This window comes from Rhineura floridana, chromosome 10 (assembly GCF_030035675.1).
Source record: "Rhineura floridana isolate rRhiFlo1 chromosome 10, rRhiFlo1.hap2, whole genome shotgun sequence".
Taxonomy (NCBI): domain Eukaryota; kingdom Metazoa; phylum Chordata; class Lepidosauria; order Squamata; family Rhineuridae; genus Rhineura; species Rhineura floridana.
Window position 1 is genome coordinate 69,469,365 of NC_084489.1, and position 23,117 is coordinate 69,492,481.

Below are 23,117 nucleotides of genomic sequence, written 5' to 3' on the forward strand. Positions count from 1 at the left end.
TTAGAGATTAGAGTGAGGACCAAACATTACAAAAGCCAATAGCCTAAATAATCAGTCTGCTTCTGGGATTTGTGTATAGGTGTGCAAGGGTGTGAGAAAATATCTTTCCACAGAATCATGAGTTAAATCAAACAAGTAGCCCTTTCCTAAGCACCCAATCTATAATTTATAACAGAGCAGGTTGATACCAGGTTTTCTGAATTATACAGGAAAAACATCAAAAATTGTACTTACAAAGGAACACTGAATTAAACATGTCATCCAAAGATCTTACTGATATTCACACACAAACCTTGCTTATTAAAAATGACAACACTACTAAAATTTCAGTTTCCTTCTATTTTTAACCAGAGTGTTAAAAGTATTTAATGACTGCCAGATTGATTGAGTTTATTTATATGCCACCTTTCCACAGCAAGCTGTGCCCAAAGCAGCTTACAACAAAGATAAATCAGTTTATAAAACATAATAAATTCAAGCAGGACAAAAACCAACAATGTAAAAACATAAAATAAATTCAACATTACACAAGAAATAATCTAGATTGAAATACATTAAGCACAAAGCAAACAGAAAAACCTACTAACAGACCATAGAGCTCCAGGTGCTCGTCTTACTGAAGGGTATATATTTGCTGCTAATTTTGATGTGTTTTTACCCTGATTAGTCCCAAAAAATCTTAAACAGCAATTTGTCTAGCATGAAAGTGAGTGTTGGGACTGAAGAGTGCAGACACGCTGAACAACTGTCCACAGCACTCAGAGGTGGGGGTCAGGAACATATTTATTTTGCTAGTCTGGAAATCTAGGAGGGCTGGTATCTTTCCTAGCAGGTGAGCATGGAATGCCAGTGTGTCAAAGAAAAAGAAAAATGCAATGAACAGTCGTGTTTCAATGTGCCAATAGTGAAATCCTGAGAATGGGGTCACATTTGTCAATTGAGTAAATTACTTGCAAGTCATAGCAGGTAGGAAAATATGCAGCAAGCAACATATGCAGAAAGGATATTGATGCACCCTCTTGTTAGAGGCAATATATTCCAAACAGTGGATAGTCATTTTCTTTTTATGAATTTTTGGATGTTACATTTTAACTAGAAGATAAACTGCAGTTAAACCTCAAATCCGAATGAGTCCAAATGGGAATGTAAAAGACTTGTTTTTTGGTACTTTGGAAGTGCTACGCTTTATCTATTCATCCACCCTTTCTCCTGCCACAGGAAGATTTTCATAGTTATTACAGGATTGGAGATTTTCATTGTGGTGTTAGGAGAATATTGTACTCATACGGCTTAGGTCCAGGCTATCTGTCAGACCCTATCTCCCTATATGAGCCTGCCCGGGCCCTGAGATCCTCAGGAGAGGCCCTTCTCTCAGTACCCACGTCCTCACAAGCACGACTAGTGGGGACACAAGATAGGGCCTTTTCGGTGGCTGCCCCGAGGCTTTGGAATTCCCTTCCTAGGGAGGCAAGAATGGCCCCCCTCCTTGCAGTCCTTCCGTCGGCAAGCAAAACTTTTTTATTCCAACAAGCCTTTGGAACTGAAGGCTGTTAAGGACAGGGCTTGAAGGGTGCTGCATTGCTATTGTCTAACTGTATTATTTTAAATTGAGTTTGAATTATTTTAACTGTATGTATGAATGGTTTTAATACTGTAAATAGTTTAATTCTATTTTAATCTAGACTTTTGTATGTTTTTAATTATATGTGTTCTTTTATCTGGAAGCCGCCGTGAGTTCCAGTTTTGGAAAAAGGGTGGGATAAAATTAATGATAATAAATAAATAAATAAAAACTCATACCTCCTACTCCTTACAGAATCACACTTTGAAGGCATCCAAATTTAACTTAAGTTTAAATTATTTATATGTAACGTCAATTATTTTTACAGTAATTCTGATCAGTTTAAGGCAGCCTTCCCCAACCTGGTGCTCTCCAGATGCTGCTGAACTACACCTCCCATCATCCTTGATCATTAGCCATGCTGGCTGGGGCTGACAGGAGATGGAGTCCAACAGCACCTGAAAGGTACAAGGCTGGGGAAGGCTGGTTTGTGTTTTTCAAACCTCAACTTAAGACTGTTATTAAATCTGCAAGAAATCTCCTACTAACCTACCATCTGTACGCTTTTTTCCAGTTCCTGAGGAATTGCAAATGTAGATGAAGGCGCCTGAGTCAAAGGCCATGCACCAGCCTGGAAAATAAACACATTAAATACCTTATGTTATATTGGAACTAGTTCTAAAAAAGGCATATAAAACCAGTGTCATTCCTAAAAAAATCCAAAGTCATGACAGCCTAGCTGAATCACAGCTGTTCACTGTGACCTTATTTGAAATTATTAGGCATAAACGGGCACCCATAAAATGGCACAAACAAGATTGAAAAACATAAAACAAAAACCTGCTCCTCCCCACATAGCAAGAGTTGGCTCATAAGCAGAGGAAGCCTGGACTCTCCTATCTGTCAAAGCTAACTGATAAGAGTATCAGTCTTGGTTACTTCTACAAGCTAAAAGCTATGGCTGCTTTCACTATTCTCATCCAAAGGAGGCAGGGCAGGTTGACTAGAGATTGATCTACAGAATTATTCAGACATATACCCGCTACAATTTATCTTCTCATATAGCATCCATCAAATCTAATCCACAATGTGACCAGTCTGCGCATTTCCATGGGCTGAAGGCTCTTGTTCACCTTGCCATGTTTCCTGGAGTTAGGTGAAGTTGCTTCGAGGCTTGGTTTAAAGCAGTGGTGGAGAACCTCCAGCCCACATGCCTGATTAGGCCTGGCACAGGTCTCAATCTAGCTCAGAGCCCTTCCCCACAAACCATCTGCCTGATACCTGCAGATTATAAAGGAACATTCAGGAGCTTAAAGTGAGATCCCAATTGTTCCTTTGCAAGTAGGGCTCCCTGTCAGCACCGATCAGTTGACTAGCGCCAACAGGAAGCCCTGTTGGGTTTGGTTACAGTAGGCAGTTCCTTGCTGAGAGCTTCCTAGTGCAACTGCGGTGTGTGTGTTGCTTTTGCCATTTAGAGGAAGCAGAATCCAAACTGCTTCCTCCACAGAGGAAAAAAATGCTCGATTTGGAGGAAGTGGTTTGAATCCAACATTGCCTCTGGCTACGACTAGGCAAGCATGAAATGTCAAGAGTTATATAAGCTGCTTCAACCCTGCACAGTTCAACACACATGTTCAAAATTTGTTTTGTTTTAGAATATCGTATGGGGCTTTCCCAATATATTCCCACAGAATTACATGTTCCAAGCAACTGGGTGATGGCACAGCTAAATGCCCTAACAATGCATCCACATGCTGGACTGTATTTGCAGATGAGAAATGGCTTATGAAAGCAGGAGTGACACTATAGTATGTAATGCTGTTGTGCTTGCTCAGATGAATTACTGAATTATCTAGGGTTTATGCCCACGGAGATGACTTTTGGATCAATAAACTGTATTCGTTCATCTTCATATATACTAAGAGCAAACTCAGATGCTGAGAAACTGAGAGGCCTTCTTGCATTCAGGGTTTCTGATTGCAGGGAGGATTCCAAGTGTATTCACCCCAATATGCTTAGAATTCCTTCAGACTTTGTGCTGTATGTGGAACAGTCTGAAATGGAGTTGGCATGCGCAGGCATATTGAGGACAAGGCTTGCTTGAGCGCTATGTGAAGTGAAGCAAGAGACACATCACGGCTTAAATACCTGAAGAACATATATCTGAAAACTAATTCCCAAATCTACGACGGTGTCCTGATTTTTTATGAAGTTGTTGAATTTGTTGTTAAGATCCGCACTAACGCTCATGTCTGTATACATTCGATGGAGTTTGCTAGTAAACTCATAACCACAGGCTTGCTAGAAAACAAAACCACACATACAAGATTTGTAGTTAAGGCACACACAGACTGTAAACATTAAGTAAGTGAATAGCCTTTAAAAAAAAAAGTTATGTGATAAATACTGATCAGGGACATGTTCTCTACTTTTGAGGACAAGCTTTTGAAGCCACTCCAGCAACGGGTGGTGGTGGCAGGTGGGTGAGGGGACGACCAGTGACACTAGGATTGCCATTGTATTTTTTTTTTACAGTAGTATGGAAAAACAAGTGAACCTCCCCCACCCGCACAAAAGTGCTCTGGGCACGAGGACAAGGAGTTGCTTAACCTCAGTAGTATCATGGGCTTGGCTCAACAAGTAGCCATGATAGCTACATACACACTGACTGCAGCAGTACCAGTTGGGCTTCTGGGAGGTAGTATAGGGTTTCCCCAGACACTGGTTCAGGCAGTCTTTCCCAACCAGTGTGCCTCCAGATGTTGCTGGACTACAATTCCCATCTTTCCTGACCATCAGCAATGGTGGCTGAGGCTGATGGGAGATGTGGTCCAACAACATCTGGAGGCACACTGGTTGGGAAAGGCTGGGTTGAGGGGTTCTGAAGTGTGCAGAATTAGACTATGGTGAGACAGAAAATAAATATGTGAGCTGCAAGCAATGAAAGCTCTAAAACAGGAATGGGGAATCTGTGGCCCACAGTAGACTGGAGCTGGGAGTCCAACATCTGGACATTTCTGGACATTTCTACAAATGCTTGTCTCCCAACCTCTGAAAAAAACTCTATGCAAGGACTGCAACTTGCTAGCTTGTAGCATTTGGGCACCATCTGCTGGTTCTTTTTTAAAATGACAACCTTCAGCTAGCTAATTATTTGTAGACTGGGTGATCCCACTAGAATCTGCTTGGGGGCGGGGGGGGTGCAATTAGATTTTTATTGGCACAATTAAAAATTGGTTACCAAATTTAGGTGAGATTCTAAGTCTATTTAGGGGCAATTCCTTAGAATCAACTTAATAACAGCTTCGAAGTGTCAGCAATGTTTGCTACTCTATGTAGCTTTTATTCAGGCAAGCTAAAAATTACCTTCAGTTTGTTAATCATAGCTTCTTCAGAATCCATGGACATAGACAAACCATGTATAAGTCGTTTTGCCAGCATTCTGGCATAGAACTATATGAAAGAAGAGCAAGAGTTCATATTTCCGTACATTTCAAGAAAAGAAAAGGTGAAACAAACACCTGATATACTAAGTTCATAAGTGTGGTGATAATTTACCTTTTGGAAAACATCTTTATCGTCAATGTACTTGAAAACAGTAATGAAGCTAGTAAGTTTGTCTTCCACTTCATTTTCTGTCATGCCTTTTGCCGATTTTTTTAGTAAGTTGTCACAATACTTGGCCAGCTCAAGTGTAAAAAAAGGGGAAAAAAGAGGAAGAAGAAGCATATTCGTCAAGCAGATTAGTTATCAAGCCATAATCATAAGGATGACTAACAGTGTAGTTAAGACACTGTGCCTTCTTTTGAGTAAGAGATGCAACCTAACGCTTTTTAGAATGCAGGGAACACAGATCAAGTGTCCAAAGTGCTTCACATACACTTTCAGTAATCCTTAAAAACAGCTTTGTAAGGGATGGGAAACCTGTGGCCTTCCAGAGGTTGTTGGGTAACAACTCCTATCACCCTTGGCCACTGGCCATGCTGGCTGGAGTTGATGCGAGTTGGAATACAAGAAGATCAGGAGGTTCACGGATTTCCCACCACTGATGTAAGTTAAGCCAAAGCAAAGACTAGTTTGCCTCAACAGGTCATCTTAGTGCTTTAATTTGATGCACTGGTTTTGAAAGGCCCTTGAAAAACCACATAGGATGTTATGTGAATAACGTTTATGCTTACATTTGAGCACTTAAACAACAACAACTACTATGTCATTTATAGACCACTTACTATCAAACAGAACTCAAATCAGTTTACATAAAAAACCCAGGTGTGTGTATATGCACACACTCAATTTCAAACAATTTAAGAAGACATACCGAGTACATGGATATACTGTACAATATAACATATCCATATATGTAACTATAGTCAATATATAAATTTCTATATAGGTGTATAAATGATTTGCTGAACATAAATTAAGGTCTCAAAAACATTCTACCACATAACCGTTATTATAATCTCTCATCTTCATCAACCACTCATATACCCAATAATTACCTAGGTTTTTCTTTAGCCTTCCCCTTTTTTACTACAAATCCTTTCATCAATTCTTCCACGTAACAGCTAATAATTAAACACATGAATCATGATCACAACCATAATAGAAGCCAACAAACTTATTGACATCTGCTTTTTGCACAATAACTCTTGAATGACAAGTTTAAATTGGGACACACCACTAACTAAGTCACACAAAAACCATGTGTGGGAGACAGTGTGGTATGAGTATATGTGCACACATAGCCAAAAAAGAGAAGGATAATCTTCAACCCTTGGAGGTATGGCTCATTATCAAGCATTTAATACTTACCAGCTCAGGAGCTTTGCAGATAGACTTTGGTTCCCTATAGTTCACTACTGATGTCAGAGCCTGTTTAGGAACACAAGAAAACATTTTTACACGGTATGTTGACAGCAGAGGATCAGTCTCACCCACATGATCACATGTCATCTCAGAGTTAATGTCAAGTAGATCCCCAACAAAGGCATGTAGGCTCTATCATGCATCTTCAACCAGACTCACGACAAAATTAGGCTCAAGAATGACTAACCTAAACTGGAAAGAAGCAGAGCATCTATTGATTAAAAACTGGTTCATTATACTATGGCAACTTGCTGTAGATGAAAAATTAACTCAAGAGTGAAGGAAAGCTTGCGGGGAGACATCCTCAGATAAATTCACTCCAATATGGTACCCTTTTATATGTTACACTATTGAAGATGAGGGCAATGTAAGGTCACCCTTATCGTCTTGTTTTGGTGGGATGTGTATGCTGCTTTCTGAAATTTACTTCCTTTTATTCTTCCTGTTCCCATGTAGTACTATTGTCACCAAATGTAATCTCTCTTTTTTGCATAGGGTGACATATTTATTGTTCCTTGGTTGTTGTTTTATTTATTTGTTGTTGTATACACAGAAAATCTAAATTACTCTTTAAAAAAAGAATGACTAACGTGTTTCTTCACATCTGCTTTCTACTACTAAACATCTACAGTGTGCTAGCCATGTGCTAGGTATTGTAAAGATACAGAAGTGCCTATCAGGTTTACAGAACACACACCCCTGTGTGGGCCACTGGGTAAATCTAGTGCAAAACCAGGATTAAACACAAGTTTCTCCCCCTCCCTCATAACTCAACAACACTGAAATATTCAGATAACTCTGCTTTTAAGAAAGTCTCAAGATATTGGAAGATAGGACAGTTGCTACCTGCAGAGTATACTGTGAGAAAGGAATATCAGGTACTAACAACTAGATTTCTAAGCTTTTAGAAATCATATCTGTTATTTGTATGATGTATAGAAATAGGTTGGGAAGGAGTTAGTCTCTCTCCAGTGTGCAATGAATGTACAGTAATTTGATGACTGTCAAATGTAACTGCAAGTGAGGAGTGCAAGCATTTCAAACATGATCTTTACCAAAAGGAAATGTTCTTCCTATATTTGAATGGTAAAAAAATCAAACAGGCTATTGATAACTATACCTACAATCCCAAACTTGTGCGCATTCATGCATTCCTCATAAATGTATGTTTATAGGGATAAAAGCCTATGCATGGACCACTCTAGATGACTATGGAAAGCTAATGAACATGTAGCATTCAAGATCTTGGATTGTGTTTGTGGGTTCTCCAATAAATATAACCCATGAGAGGTATGTGAGCTTACAAATGGTATCCAGAGATCTCATGCCTATGAGATGGTGCTCTAAAGCAGCCTTTCCCAACCAGTGTGCCTCCAGATATTGTTGGACCACAATTTCCATCTTTCCTGACCATTGGCAATGCTGGCTGAGGTTGATGGAAGTTGTGGTCCAACAACATCTGGAGGCACACTGGTTGGGAAAGGCTGCTCTAAAGGGTCCTCAACATTTAAGGGCAGGAGTAGGAAGGGAACAGAAGCGCACACATGCACGCACGCACACACACACACAGCTGCTTCTTTAGATCCTGAAACACATGCTTATGATCTCTCCCCTATCCCTGTAGTCCAATACAGAAGATTAGTTTAGTATCTTGACATTGAAGGGCCAACTGCTGATATGTTTGAGGAAACCTATGTGGCCAGTTTATTTTAATGTAACTTGATTTTGCTTCTAAATTGAGTTTAAAACATATCATTGTCTTGTTCCAGTTACTTATATTGGATAAGTAAAAGTGAAATCATTCATTGCTATTTGTGAGAAGTCAGGTCATTGCCATTTATTATCACTATTCAATGCACCAGTTAGGATTCTTCACAAATGATGGTTCTTAGAATTATTTGGAAGATGTAGCCTTTTCACTAGGATTACCTTGTCAAGGGCACTCATAAATCGCTGGTCACCATTCAAAACAGTGTTGATGAGCTGAACAAATTTACTGTGTACCTCCAACACTGACTCCACAAACTGCGTGGGCATCTGAGGACAGAATCACAGATTGGACAAATGCAACATTAAAAACACACACTTTACGTGGCCAAAAGGTGTTGAGAATTATGTTAGAGAGAAAGTGTTTACAGTGCAATCCTAACAATGTCTGCTCAAAAGTCCTACTGAATTCAATGGAGCTTATTCCCAGTTAAATGGGGTTAAGACTGCAGGCATAGTAAATGGAAAATGTCAAGGTGTGAAAATGCAACAGACCAGTACAGCCTACAAGGAACATTTGCTATACTCACTTTACATAACCGCATGGTCTCATAAAACAATGTGATTGCTGCCAATTTTTCAAGAGAGGTGCAAACTGCATTTATAGAGTTAAATACCTTGGTTTTAGTCAATGCTAGTCCCACTGAGCAGATCCATTGAAGTTCATAGACATGACTAACTTAGGTTGATGAATTTCAGTAGGTCTATCCTGAGTAGGACTTAGCTGACTACAACTCCTTATTTTAACCTAGTTCTGTCCTATTGTGTCCTTGTATAAGTGAACACTAAAGGTCACTTGAGTGTATTTAACAACTGCCAGAATTCTTGCTGGGTTAGAGAGTAGTGGGGAGCATTAGCATGTAAGGCATTCTTGGCAGAGTCATAAATGGTGTATATACACATAGGTGTTCTTACATTGATCACATGTCCATCAATCAAGGAAATGCCATGTACACCGCTTAGAAATGAAAATGATTAAGCAGTATATAAAGGCTTTAAATAAATTAAAAATAACAGTTTCTATTGTAGTGTATGCTAAACAACTAGCTTTTGTAAAAAAAATCAAACCAGCAACAAAAACATGCAGGCTATTATGCTGGTCGGTAGAGACTGAACTACCTCATATGACTACCTCATATGAAAGAAAATCTGCTCCACTTCCACTGAAGACAAAACTTACATTTTCCTGAGAAAGATTGCTGGTTGCTCTAAGGCCCTCATCATGAATATGATTTTGTAGTTCCTGAATCATATGAGGTAATCCACTTGGCACAGCATGAAGCAATGTGTACATATTTGCCATGTCTGCAATAAAGGAAAGTCTAGGTTTTCAGATGTACGGTACTTAAAGAATTTACTGGTCTTCAATATCAACATTTAAACAGCATGATTTTCAAGGCAGTTACACTTTCCTAGGATACTAAGAAATGAAGGCACAGCATACACATAAATTAGGCAAAAGAGCAACAAGGAAAAGAGGCAGCAGTCAAGACTGCATGTAATTCTTTTTTTAAAATTGAAATGAAAGCATTTTTACAAAAAGTGAAAGCATTTCTTACTGAAAACTCCAGAGTAGTTTACAAAGATTAGGAACAAAAACATCTATCCTTCTCACTGTGCATTTCCTAGACCAGTGTGGTCTGTGGACCATCAATGGTCAGGTGGTTCATGGCATTCCCACATTAAATATCAATATTGATTTTTAATTTTAATTTTGTTGCTTCTTTTATTTCTTACATTATATTTTATTGTATTACAGTTTGAAATTTATGGAATGCAAACTGTAATACTATAAAATACAGAGCTTGGAAAAGTTACTTTTTTGAACTACAACTCCCATCAGCCCCAGCCAGCATAGCCACTGGATTGGGCTGATGGGAGTTGTAGTTCAAAAAAGTAACTTTTCCAAGCTCTGATAAAATATGAGAAAAGCAATAGAAATACAATTACAATCATGCAGCATCTAGCATAGTATATTACAATTGCTACAACAGGCAGAAAGTAATTAAGCGATCTGCCGAGACCACCAGCAATTTTCAAGAGGGTCTGTGGGGAAAAAAGTTTGGGAACGACTGATCTAGACCACCAGTTAGGCTGCCAAAAATCACCTGGTACAGCAGCAGTGGAGAACCTGCAGCCCTACAGAGGCTACTGGACTAAAACTTCCCTCGGCCCCAGATGATGAGAATAGTAGCCCAACAACATCTGGAGGGCCACCAGTTCCTCACCCCCAAACATGTGCCATCACAGCAAAACATTTTTCTAGCATCAAGGCGTATCTCTAAATCTTTAATATAGCAAAAAAGAATATTCTGCCAGCAGGAGGAGATACTTTAATGTGATATGTGATATTGTCGTTACCAACATTCATTCTAGAAAATGCGATGAAAGTTTGTAAAGATGTATGAGAGAAGACAAGAGAGGCAGAATGATATAACTGCACTGGAACTGATTGCAGAGCTGAGATAATAAAACATAAAATACATATCTGCTTTATCCATATTGTGTATATTGCTTGAGATAGTAACGCTTCTGACAACGACTGGATGAGCTGGTGTAAACATTCCATCTGATCAGGAAGCAATGCTGTCAATGGGTAGTATTTAATGCTAGTCCTACTCACAGTAGACCCATTGAAATTAATGGACAGGGCTAACTTAGGTTCATTAATTTCAATGGATCTGCTCTGAGTAAGACTTAGCTGAACACAACCCAATGTTACCAGCTTCTGACAGAAGGACAAGCTGTAGACATAATCTTTGTTCAAGGGTTGTGGTGGTGGTATCAGGGAAGAATCTCTCCAGTGCTACATAGGCAACTTGTTCACCTACCCTTGGCAGGGGAAAAAGACATACTTTGAGCCTGGAAGGATAAATACCAACTGTTTATTACCAATGGACTGAGGATCTCATTGCCCTGGCTACACTGGAACATATGTCATACAGACTTCAATTTTGAGTGGATACCTATTTGGACATCTGGAAGGCTTATATTAACTTATATGCTCAACTCAAGATAAAGGTATTGATGGTTATTGCATCCATAATGTAAACTCACTGGTTTATTGTTATTAGCATTCATATTTTTTATTTTGGTACTTTTATTATTTTTACTTCATTTCATTTTTTCTTTCCTTACATTGTTAAATTGCAAATAAAAAAATTAATATTAAAAATGTAGGCCTGTCCTTTGCTAGCACTGGTGACTGAAAATGTCAAAAAATCAGATTTTCCCAAATAAAAAGTTATTTAGAAGGCAGTGTTCTTTTATTTAGAAGTCAAATTTCTTTCACCCTGTATGCCTTTACCATTTCTCTTCTCTTGTCGGATGATGTTATGGCATTCTGCATGAAGGAACTGTAAGTGATCAGCTACCATTCGTTGTTGGCATTCATTAATTACTTTGCCATAGGAGCTGGGGTTTAGGTATTTTCGACATCTCATTTCTTCATCTTTTAATCTACATAAAACCTAAAAGCAATTTTCGAGATAAGAGAACGAAATAAAATACTACATGACTATTTAGGAATAGCAAGAACACTGAAGTTGAAAGTAACAGAAACAAATTGTGACCAAGGTAGCTATTTGGACACAACAGATGACTAAATACACAGTATACTTAAGAACACAATTCCATTCATGTTGGCACACTTAAGGGATGACTGCGGACTGTCTAGCTCCTATCAATTGCTTGCATTGTTGCAAAGGGGAAAAAAAGCTTGACTAAGGCTGCAATCCAATGCATGTCTACACAGAAGTAAGCTCACTGGGTTCAATGGAACTTACTCCCAGGTAACTGTCTTTTGGATTGCAGCAGTGGACACTGCTCAGACTCATTAGGACACATTTGTTTTTAAGCAATACATATATACTGGGAATCACTTAACATAATTCCAGTATCTATACACTGCATAGACATCGATATAGTGGCTCCCTGAGCTTCATGACAAACTGCTTTTGGAACTGAAGGAAGTGTCAAGAGCAGCTTGTGATATGATCTGTAGGTCAGCTGTCCAAAGGAAGGTGGTCAGATTTCCACTGGGTTCTAGCACAAGCCCCCTTCATGAGCCTGAATGGCTCTTTGGATTCTTGCCTATACATTAAAAGACGTTTTGTCTCTTAGCAAATTTATTGTAATCTTCTTGAGTTTTCTCAGCTCTAGTTAGCTATGTATGATGTTCATTTGCAGGGCATGTGACCTATAAATGGAGATAGGCCTTCTAAATATTTATCTCATAAACCAGCATTCAAACTTGTTATACAGTAATACCTCAGTTAACAAATTATCCAGGAAAGAAGCTTCTTTTAACAATGTCTTTTTTGGGTGGAAGGGGGTGGGGGAGGCACACACTCTGACATAGTCAGAATGTGACTCCTTGTCTACTGGATTGTGGCTGCTGCAGGCAGCTCTTTCACATGAACTGGAATGGCACTCCTCGCCAGGTGGCGCAGGTGCCTCTGCAGTGAGCAGTGCTTCAGGTGCCCTAGAAGGACTGTTTGCTGCAGACGTGTCTGCTCGGGTGTAGGGGAGGATGGAAGAGGGACAGAGACCGATCAAGCGCAGGGCAGTGGTGGCGGCTGCCCCTTGCCTGCCTGCTCGAGTGTACAGAGAGGAGAACTGTGCTCAAAGCTTTAGGTTGCTATAGCCAGATGCTACATGATAAATGAAAAAAGGCAAGGCAGGCATCCCTGGATGCATTTTGGAAGAAGCTTTCAAGTGGTCCGTATGCAAGGCTTACCTGACCCGATTGTTTCATTTCAAACATGTGTATTGTCAATTTTGAATAACAAATGTGCTGAAATAAGTTGACCTGCTCTTCTTTTTTGTGGTGTAGGAACCTATCCCTATTATTTCCATATTATTCCTACCTCTGGGACCAAAGTTTCTGTTAAAGGAATGTCCAGGAATGCATGGACTGTGTTAACTGAGGTATTGCTGTGCTCTATTTTGGGTTTCTCCACTGTCTCATGGCCAATGGCGATATATGAGGAGCATGTTAAGTAATACCGTCTGTATAAAGAACGTTAAGTGCCTTAACGAATCTGGCCAAGGTTCTCAAGTCCAGAACCGAAGACCAGCATTTTATTTTGCTGGAGGGGCAAGATGAAAGGAGAGTCCGAGATAGAAAGGTCTGCTCTACCCTGGTAAAGGCCAAGTTCCATTGCCGCAGAAATTGCTCACCCACATTTCTCATTTGCCATGGAAGCTGGCAATTGAGGGGTGAAATGACGGCCATCATAAAGTTTACAGAACGCAAAGGGCTTCTTTTGCCATGACCCTATCATCAGGCAATCCCTAGCGGAGTGAGGGGCTGGGACAAATCACAATCTGTGCTCCCCTCCCCGTTGCTTTCATCTCATCACCCCTGCCACCCCTCTGCCATTTCATGGTGAGAGCGGGGTGACACTAGCCCCTCCCCTTGCCTTAATTTTTGTTGTTTTGCTGCCACTTTAGTGACAGGGGGCTCTCCACCTGGCTTACATTTTCCCTTTTGCTGCTGTTTTAGCAGTGGCAGCAAAAGCAAGCCCTTCACTACCACTCCCTGCCTACCTTGCTTTACGAAGGGAGATGGTAGAGAACCTCACTGTGAGCAGGGGTGTCGTCATCCGGGGTTTGGGGGGTCTTAAGTTCTCTTAGTTTTTGGGGAGCCAGGTCCCAGCAGGGTCCCTGTGTCTCCAGTGTCCTATGACCCAATCAGGATGAAAGGGGAGCGTGTTGGCCACTGAGCAAAGTCTTTTAAAGCAGTATTCAAGCCTGGCCAGATTATTCTACCATCTAAGATGGTTGTATAATTTTAGAAGGGAGCATGACTGTGAGGGGATGCAGCTGTGACTATTATGAAGGGTCCCTGCACTTCTGAATTTGCTACTATACTACTGACTGTGAGCGAGGAAGACAGCAGAGGTGGCCAAGCACCATGGCTCCTGGCACCAGGTGCAAGGGCCCCAAAGTGCAAGGTCCATGGGGGTCACCCGTATTCTCCCCCTGGGATGGGCTTGCCGTTTATGTACAGAAAGCAACTGATGTATATTTTCCCTTGAGATACACTGAATAACTGACATGTTCTACACCTAAATAAGAGCTTCTTACCTTTTCCATATACTGTGAGCAGTTTGACTCTTGCATTAAATTTGAAGCTTCTTGTTTATAATACTCCCCTGTTTCATTCAGAAAAGGACACTCAAAAATTTCCTGATAAAACTAAATTGAGAAAGTCTGATTAAGTACAAATAAGGCAAGGGAACAATCAATTATCATAATTAACCAAGACAAAAAAGAAAAAAAAATTTTACCTTTAGAGGGAATTTTTTCTTATACTGTTCAACATGAACAAAGGAGTTAATAACCCCATGGATTACTTTCTGATTTGGATCTTCTCCACAACGATCACTGAAAGGTGGAAAAATGAAGCTCTTATAATGCATACTATTTTAAAAACTTCAAAACCAGCCAGACAAACAAATCTAGCTGCCTGTAGACCTTTCAATGACCAAGCAGTCTGCTTTTTGTGCAGAATAACTCACAAACTCACTTTTTGGGAAGTGCATGCATTAATGTAGGCATAGGCAGTGCAGTGCCCTCCAGATGCTGTAGGACTACAACTTCCATCATTCCTCACTACTGCTGGTTAGGGCTGATGGGAGTTGGAATCCAACAACATCTAGAGAGCAGCATGCCTGCATTGGCAGAAAGTGCAAACACACAAATTTGTATTTTGAGGTGCAGGCTTGGATTCCCACACTCCCGGGGGCAAAGTCGTTAGATCTCATTCTCTATTTCTCACCCTCTGCGCAGCTCACAGGCCTCTGTCTGCACATTGTAATAGTCACTGCAAAATAGCAGAAACCAAAATACAGACAGCCTTTTATTTTACATTTAAGCTATGTCCTCATTGTGGGAGGCTGTGTGGATCCAGAATTGGCCTCCACAGTCACTTGTGGACCCACCGTTAAAGACCTTATCTTGGAAGACAATCTTACTCGGCCATGAGTGATCGCCAATGAAAATTAATGACTATCATAAAGTAGTATCGATGTAAATCATTTATGCATATTTCATTTAAAATGCAACTTGGTATATAATTTTTTAGAAAACATACAAAGTGCTTCTCGGACACCTTTGGATCCCTTGGCCAGAGCCCAGGAAGGCAAAAGCTGGAATTATTTCTTACTGAGATCAGAAGTGATGCCTGCATTTCTTCTTACTACCAATTAGTCAAGCCTTCAAGAAAGCACGGCCAGCTGGCAGGAGAAGGCATAGTCTTGTCTTACTTCCACCCAAGGCTTGGATAAGAAAAAAACATTAGGAAAAATGCCTGCTGTTTCTTTAATGATCCAAACTGCAGTGCAAATGAGGCTTCTTGAAGGCCTTCTCACCAGAGCACAAGGTGCTTTCACCTCTGGTGAGCGGCGTAGGGTGACCACAACTGGGTTGCTTACTGACCTACAGTGGGTTGCACAAGAAGCAGCTCACTTTTTTCCTTTTTATTTTTATGTTGTTAAGAGGAGGTGAAAGTGTGAGCACAAGAATGCAAGGTAGACCAAGAAAAAGAAGAAAAGACCAAGATATACTATACATAATTTCATCTAGGTCCGATGTTGCAAGCTAAGGTTCAGGAGTACTAACACCACTATCTGATGCAAGCAAAAGTGCACAACAGCAAGAGCAGAGTCAAAAGAAATACATTTTTATTCCACCATGTTTCCCTGTTAAGAACAGGCAGAGGGGAAAGGATTGCTTTGATGTTTAGTAATTGGCAACTGACAATTATCTTATTTATGCCAAGCAGATCAAAACCTGCAAATAATGTTGCCACCACAACTGACACCCTCTAGACTGAACTGAGTGAAAACTTAAGGAGGACACAAAACTGACATCAAGTCTTGTAAAAAAACCCAACTAACAGACCATCAGCCTCCTCCTAGAGGCAACAAAAAAGAAGGTAGGTTTTGAAGGACAAAAAAAAAGCCTAAGCAAAAAGCACATTCTAAAGTGACTTAAAATCTGGAGATGGACTTGCTTTAGATTTCCCCATATTCATTTAAAAACAGAAAAAAGAGCTTCATTTGAGGCAGGCATAGGTATAAGCTATTCTAGCTACACTCTGACACAAGCTCTGCGCTCTGGTGCACATCACCAGAGGGTTGTCTTTACAGCCCTCCCCACGTCTTCCATGAGCAGAGGCTCTTTACATGATTTAGAACCCTGCAAGGAGTCGTACCAAAGGGGACAAGACTTGCCAACATCCCTCTCCCCACCACCTCCCCCTGAGAGTATACCTGAAGAGGCTTAAAGGGGACAGCTGAATCATACCTTGAGAAAGAAGATACTCAGCTAGGCCTATCTGTTGTTGTACCAAATTTGTTCCTTGTCTCTCACTTGTTCCTGTGCTCCTCTGTACATGATTGCAGTACAAACATGAATGTTGCGAAGGTTTTAATGGAACAAACAGGGCTGCTACTTCAAGCAGCAATTCCCTGCATGACAAGGTCCTCCCAATATCTGCCCCATTATCACAAGGAGGCACTAGCTTCCACTGAACAAAATCCAAAAGCAGAACTCTAATCAGGGACTACTGAAGGCCAGTGTGGGCTGCTGAGCTGTTTCTAGCATGTCCTGGAAAGAGCACCTGATACAAATATATTCTAACTTTGTCAAATGAAGTTCTGGCACAGGGATTTGCTCCAGAATATCCAAGTAACTCCCGTCCCTTTTCTTGTTCTGTCACATGTCCTAGACTGTAAGACTGAGGGCAAGGGAATATCTTCTCACTGTTATTTGTAAGCTGCTCTCGAAGCCATTTTTGGCTGAACAGTATAATCGTAATAAACATTTATAGGCAGTTCTACAGGAAACCTTAATTCAAACTGAGCCAGGCCTCCATGTCGTCAGCCCTCAGTTCTGACAAAGCTATTCACATCAGTAAGTCCTGAACTACCTATGCACGTGAAGGTTACCACGTTAGCATCTTACAGCACAATCCTAACCTTATTCAGTCAGACGTAAGTCCTACTGAACTGAATGGGGCTTACTCCCAGTTAAGTGGGGTTAGGACTGCAGCCTTAAGAGCTGAAGAAATGGCTGTAGTTGAGTTTCACTAAAAAAGTGTGAGGTGTCTTTTCTTGCTTTCATCGTGTTGGTGAAGATGACCACAAACAGCCTAACATGCCTGAAGAAAGTTACATCAGAACTTTTCTTTTAGAACTGGATATGACATTTGTGTATACATATATATGAGAGAGCGAGAGAGCGAGAAAGAGATGGTATGCAACATCTTTTAACTGTGACATCATTTCTAAATTGGTCTGCAATAGTTGCATACTGAGACAGATAAAGCCATCTGGCCACTAAATAAGACACCAGCGCTTACATCTGCAACAGACAAATTGAGCACATGCACACAGACCAGAAGAGGCTAGATGGGACAAGGTGCAGAAGAAAAGGTCACCCTGAAGAGTCCTTCTTATGAACTACTATAGATCAAGAGAGTAGGAAGGAAACAAGAGCAGCTTTACATGAAAAGGTAATAAAAGAAAGTTACAATTCAGGATTAAAAGGGCCAGATATGTCCTAGTGGAAGGCTTTGTTCATACAAGTGCCAGTGCATATGGAACAAATGTGGTGGTACTGTGGATCTTGGCCACAGGATCACTAGCGTTACAATTCTGCCTCAGTTGCTGAGCACTAGGTTGCTGCAGGCTTCATAGCTGCCCCATGAATAGGTAGAGCAAACTCCTTTTGGGAGTATGTTTTTTCTTGCCTCTCCTCCTCCAATTGTTAAAATGAGCTGAAAAACCATGACTTGGTCCTGGGCTGAATTATTTTTCAAATTGTCAAGAATTGGTTTTCACAAAACACCTGTCCAGTACACAGTTACCGTTTGTCCAAAAAGCTACTTCAAGAAGTTAGCTTTAAAAAACACTTTCAAGCACAATACCTTCTTTAACTTTATCTGCCTGAAATTGCTGCTTAGAGCTACAGGGCACTTTGTCACTGTGCATCTATTTTACAAATGAGACTGAACATAACCTAGGGCACAGTTAATATTGAAACTCGCAAGATCAATAGGACTGAAGTATACTGGATTGGATTGTGGCTGTTCTTTGCAACGCTCGTGAAGGTGACATAAGGCAAATTCTTTTTCACCTGATGGCAGCTTCAGGATAGGAGCTCACAAAGAAACATCAGCACATTGTCTAATGGATCAAGTTGGCTAGCTTTTTTAGTGTTTGCTAACAAGCTATAGAATATGCAAGATTTTACATTGCCGGCAATCAGAGCCTTACCCTGGAACAAGGCTGACTGACAGAAGTGGCTGAAGCTTGTACTGCTGCTCAGTTCTGTAATACATTCAGAATTTCAGAAAGAATTCTAGAACTAATGTCAGTCCTTTTTTCTTTTAAACATTTATACAATACTCCTAATGCCTAATGCAAAGTAACTTAAAAGCACAACATCCATTCAGTAATTCAATAGATTCACATGTTCTACGCCAGAGTGCAAAAGCACTAGAAGATCAATATTCCACAGCAAGTATCAGAAACAAGCACTGGTTTTAGAGCTTCAATAGCATTTTCTATTACTAGGAAACACTACCTGCTTTTATAGTTGATTTCACGTCTTGAAAAAGACTGTTTTGCCTGAACATATTGCCAACATTTTTTTTAAACAGTTACAATCTAAAAAGAACAGTTACAATAGCTACAAGTGAACAGTGACCTGCTTAATTTAAGCAAACACAACTCTCACGTAAGTACAATAAATAAGCACATATAACACCAGACACCTTGCAGTAATAACAAAAAGGATGAACTCACTTTTTGATTTCACGGAGGAGCATTCGAATGAGGACTGCCTGTAAGGGCTCAATCATTAACCTCCTCCACATATCAAGTGCTAGCTGTTAAGAAAAATGCACAAGAGAAACAAGTCAAACATATTATTCGTTCTTTCAAGATGTTTTTAAGAAAAGCTGCACAATCCTAATGCGCTTGATAGGGTACCAGTTTATTGATTATATATTAAATATTAGATGGGTGCCACCTCTGTTGTCTTTTTGGCACTTACTGAAGATTTTTCTATTTCAACAAGCTTTTTAAGTAGAGACCTTATCCCAGTATGCATCTGTGCTGGAATTGTTTTTAGATTTTTTAAAAAAAGATGTTTCAAATAATTATTTTTAAAGATGTTTTTAGTGTTTTTGTTTGCCACCCTGGGCTCCTTGTGGAAGGAAAGGCAGAATGAGATTAAATTAAAATAGATAAACCAGGATGAGCAATCTGTGTTGCTACTGTTACAACTGCCATTGGCCCTGACCATTGGTCATGCTGGCTAGGGCTGATGGTAGATGAAGTCCAACAACGTTTGGAGGACAACAAGATCCCCACTCCTGAGATAATATTGAACTCTAGCACCCCATCAGATTAGCTATGGCTACCCAAAAAATGGAAATAGACTGCCTTCAAGTTGATCCCGACTTGTGGTGACCCTATGAATAGGGTTTTCATGGCAAGCAGTATTCAGAGGTGGTTCACCATTGCCTTCCTCTGAGGCTGACAGGCAGTGACTGGCCCAAGGTCACCCAGTAAGCTTCATGGCTGTGTGGGGATTCGAACCCTGGTCTCCCAGGTCATAGTCCAACCACTATACCACACTGGCTCTCTTTCTTTGGCTACCCAAATCCAGACTGAATTTATCTTTTATAAAGACCCTTACAATACTGTTGGAATGTACAAAAAGAAAAGGTGCAAGCCCTGGACCGCTGCCTGGACTCGGTGGTGGGCTGGATGAGGGCCAATAAACTGAGTCTCAATCCTAGCTAGAAAGAGGCACTGTGGGTTGGTGGTTCCTGAGTTTGGATAATTGGTCAGCTGCCTGCTTTAGATGGGGTCGTACTCCCTCTGAAAGAGCAGGTCCGAAGTCTGGGGTGCTCCTGGATCCATCTTTGTCACTAGAGACCCAGCTGACCTCTGTGGCTAGGAGAGCTGCGGCAGTTTCTAGACTGGGATAACCTGACCACTGTTGCCCACGCATTGGTAACCTCCAGGCTGGATTACTATAATGCACTCTATGTGGGGCTGCCCTTGAGGTTGGTCCGGAAGCTGCAGCTGGTGCAAAATGCAGCGGCGAGACTGCTCACTGGGGCAGGGTATCGCCAACATGTCACCCCACTGCTGAAAGAATTGCATTGGCTGCCCATTTGCTACGGGGCCAAGTTCAAGGTTCTAGTTTTGGCGTACAATGCCCTATACAGCTTGGGACCAGGATACCCGAAAGACTGTCTTACTCCTTATATGCCCAGTTGATCACTGCGCTCTGCAGATGAGGGCCTCCTGCAGATACCATCTTATCAGGAGGTCCATTCTGCACAACATAGGAAACGGACCTTTAGTGTGGTGGCACCTACCCTGTGGAATTCCCTCCCCTTGAATATTAGACAGGTGCCATCTCTGTTATCTTTTTGGTGCCTTTTGAAGACTTTCCTCTTTCAACTTGTTCTTTTAAGTTGAGACCTATCCCAGTCTGTGTCTGTGTTGGAATTGCTTTTTAATATGTTTTTTTAAAACAATGTTTTTTAACTCTTTTTAAAAGCTGTTTTTAAAGCTTTTAAAAATGTTTTTAAAGTTGTTTTGTTTTGGTGTATTTTAAGGTCTGTTTTTATGATGTTTTTATGTGTTTTTAGCACTTTTGTTTGCTGCCCTGGGCTCCTGCTGGGAGGAAGGGCAAGATATAAATCAAATAATAAATAAAGTAAAAATAAAAGGTGGTCATCTTTGCCCTGCTGCACATTTTACAAAGCAAGAAGAAGAAAGCGGCTGCCATTGGGTATACACTTGAGAGCCAAAGCTTGCTCTTGGCTTGCTGCTCATGGTTTGTCTGGGGGAGACAAATCATGAACCCATGGTTCGGACATAAAGCTTAGCATTGGGTAATGCCACAGTAAGACCAGGGAGGATCTCAGTGGCTATGATTTTTGCTTCATGCACTTGCTCACACTCATTCACATTTAGCCATGATTTGGCTGAACACTGCATGCAAACTGAGCCTGAGTTAGTTGAAATCAATAGGACAAGTAAATTCTCACTGGAATCAATGGGACTAAGTAACTATTTTACAGCACAATCCAAGTGATATCTTCTATTGGATTGGGAACACAGGAATCTGCTTTATAGAGTCAGAAAAGTATGACTGGTAGTGATTCTCCAGAGCTTCAGACTGAGGTCTCTCCCAGTCCTACATGGAGATACCTGGGACTGAAAGCTGGACCTTCTGCATACAAAGAAGATGCTCTAATGCTGAGCTACAGCCCTTCCCGAAATGGAGCTTACTCCCAAGTAAATGGGATTAGATTTGCAGCTTTAGGATATAATCCTACAAACACTTATTTAGAATACCATTTAATTCAGTGGGGATTATTTCTAAGTAGACATGCTTATTTCACTATTGCAGTGGTTCTTTACCGGGGGTGTGAGACACTATTTCTAGGGGTGCAAGGCCCAACCAAAGATTTTGGAAAACTGTCATTTATCTTAGCTAAGTTAGGCTAAAACACACATTAAAAAAATGAACAGTATTTTTTCAGAGGGTGCAAGAGCATATTTTGGAAATCCAAGGGCTGCTGGCAGTGGAAAAGGGTAAGAATCACTGCACTATTGGATACATCCCATTTTTTAATATGTAAACAGTACTAATACCATCCTGTTTATCTGGGCTCTTTTACTCTATCAGAGATGCAGAAACTAAGCAATTCCAGATTTCCTGGTACTGACAAGTGCTATTCAGAAATCAGACTCTACTTTCCTCCTGAGAAAAGCAGATGTGCAAGGTGGGGTTTAGGTATGTGACCCCAAACATCACTCTTACTATGCTAGGTTCAGAAAGTAATGTTTCACCACGCTCCTATTCTTGTCAGTTTCAAATTAAATGTGCTAAAGTAAACATTTGTTGTGCATTTCAACCACTTTATTAATATTAACCCATCTTTATTATCAGAGCCTTGCAGTCCAAGACTGCTCTTTCTGTATCTACCAATCCCACCAAGGTATTGTACAATCCTAAATTGTTTCAACAAGTAAATAAGAAGCAATGGTGGTCTGTGTTCACTATGATTAGCTAGAAGCCAAGAAAAAAAATTCAGTGTCTTACTATGAAAGCATATAAAGACAATAAACGAAATCTTCTTTGTAGTGATCCAATGAAGTAAACAATGAAGTGGGCTATACTGTTTCCAAAAAAGTAAACAATGGCAGGATACAGGAAAAAAATGCAATTAAGTATTTATATAGAGTGCCTACCTCTCCAATCTCCATCAATGGCTCACTCATATCCACACCTCCATAACCATACTGAAGATCAGCTTCAGTCAATTTGTTCTTTTTAATAAATTGTGTATTGAGGTATCTATGAAAACAAAACATATTATGTGTGAAAGCATTATTTCATTCAGATTTTTCTGAAACAAATCTAGGTCATTAAAAACATATTTCATTTTTGGGAGAGAGCAGTCTAACACATAATCAAAATCAGAGCTGTAGGCATAAGATAACAACAGACAGGGTTGTGTTAAAGACATAATGCTCAACTATGATGAGGTCCTCTCATCCCCTTAGGCATGGCTATTAAGAAGTTGGAAGCTTTCATTTCATAGCTATTTGTTAGTCTTAACTACGGCAGGGCTGTGGAGTCGGTACGCCAAACCTTCGACTCCAACTCCTCTATTTTTCTACTGTCAGACTCCGACTCCACCCAAAATTGCTTCCAACTCAACAGCCCTGGAAAGGGCTGTAAATGTCTTTTTAAATTGGAAGCTCTCATAGGAGCATTTTTATCGCTGCCTGAATATGCGCTGATCTTGGCATCACAGCATTTGTCTTCATCTGGGTCCGGTGTCATACACTGACACACAAAATGTTTTCCATCT

The 23,117-nt window shown here is 40.4% G+C and overlaps 1 protein-coding gene across 7 annotated transcripts in view; it reads right to left on the reverse strand.

Moving 5' to 3' along the window:
• The window catches only part of CUL2 (cullin 2), a 56,505-nt gene that overhangs the window by 17,890 nt on the left and 15,498 nt on the right, over positions 1-23,117 (reverse strand). For 6 of the 7 annotated variants that reach the window (XM_061586676.1, XM_061586677.1, XM_061586679.1 and 3 more), the window contains 13 exons: positions 22,492-22,597; positions 19,015-19,097; positions 18,484-18,537; positions 14,491-14,587; positions 14,288-14,398; positions 11,505-11,667; positions 9,378-9,502; positions 8,360-8,467; positions 6,377-6,436; positions 5,120-5,248; positions 4,928-5,014; positions 3,710-3,862; positions 2,115-2,192 (listed from right to left, as the gene is read on the reverse strand). In XM_061586676.1, the coding sequence (XP_061442660.1) occupies positions 2,115-2,192; positions 3,710-3,862; positions 4,928-5,014; positions 5,120-5,248; positions 6,377-6,436; positions 8,360-8,467; positions 9,378-9,502; positions 11,505-11,667; positions 14,288-14,398; positions 14,491-14,587; positions 18,484-18,537; positions 19,015-19,097; positions 22,492-22,597 (1,354 nt within the window). The remainder of the gene's footprint in view (positions 1-2,114; positions 2,193-3,709; positions 3,863-4,927; positions 5,015-5,119; positions 5,249-6,376; positions 6,437-8,359; positions 8,468-9,377; positions 9,503-11,504; positions 11,668-14,287; positions 14,399-14,490; positions 14,588-18,483; positions 18,538-19,014; positions 19,098-22,491; positions 22,598-23,117) is intronic. The other variant, XM_061586681.1, reaches the window with a different exon arrangement.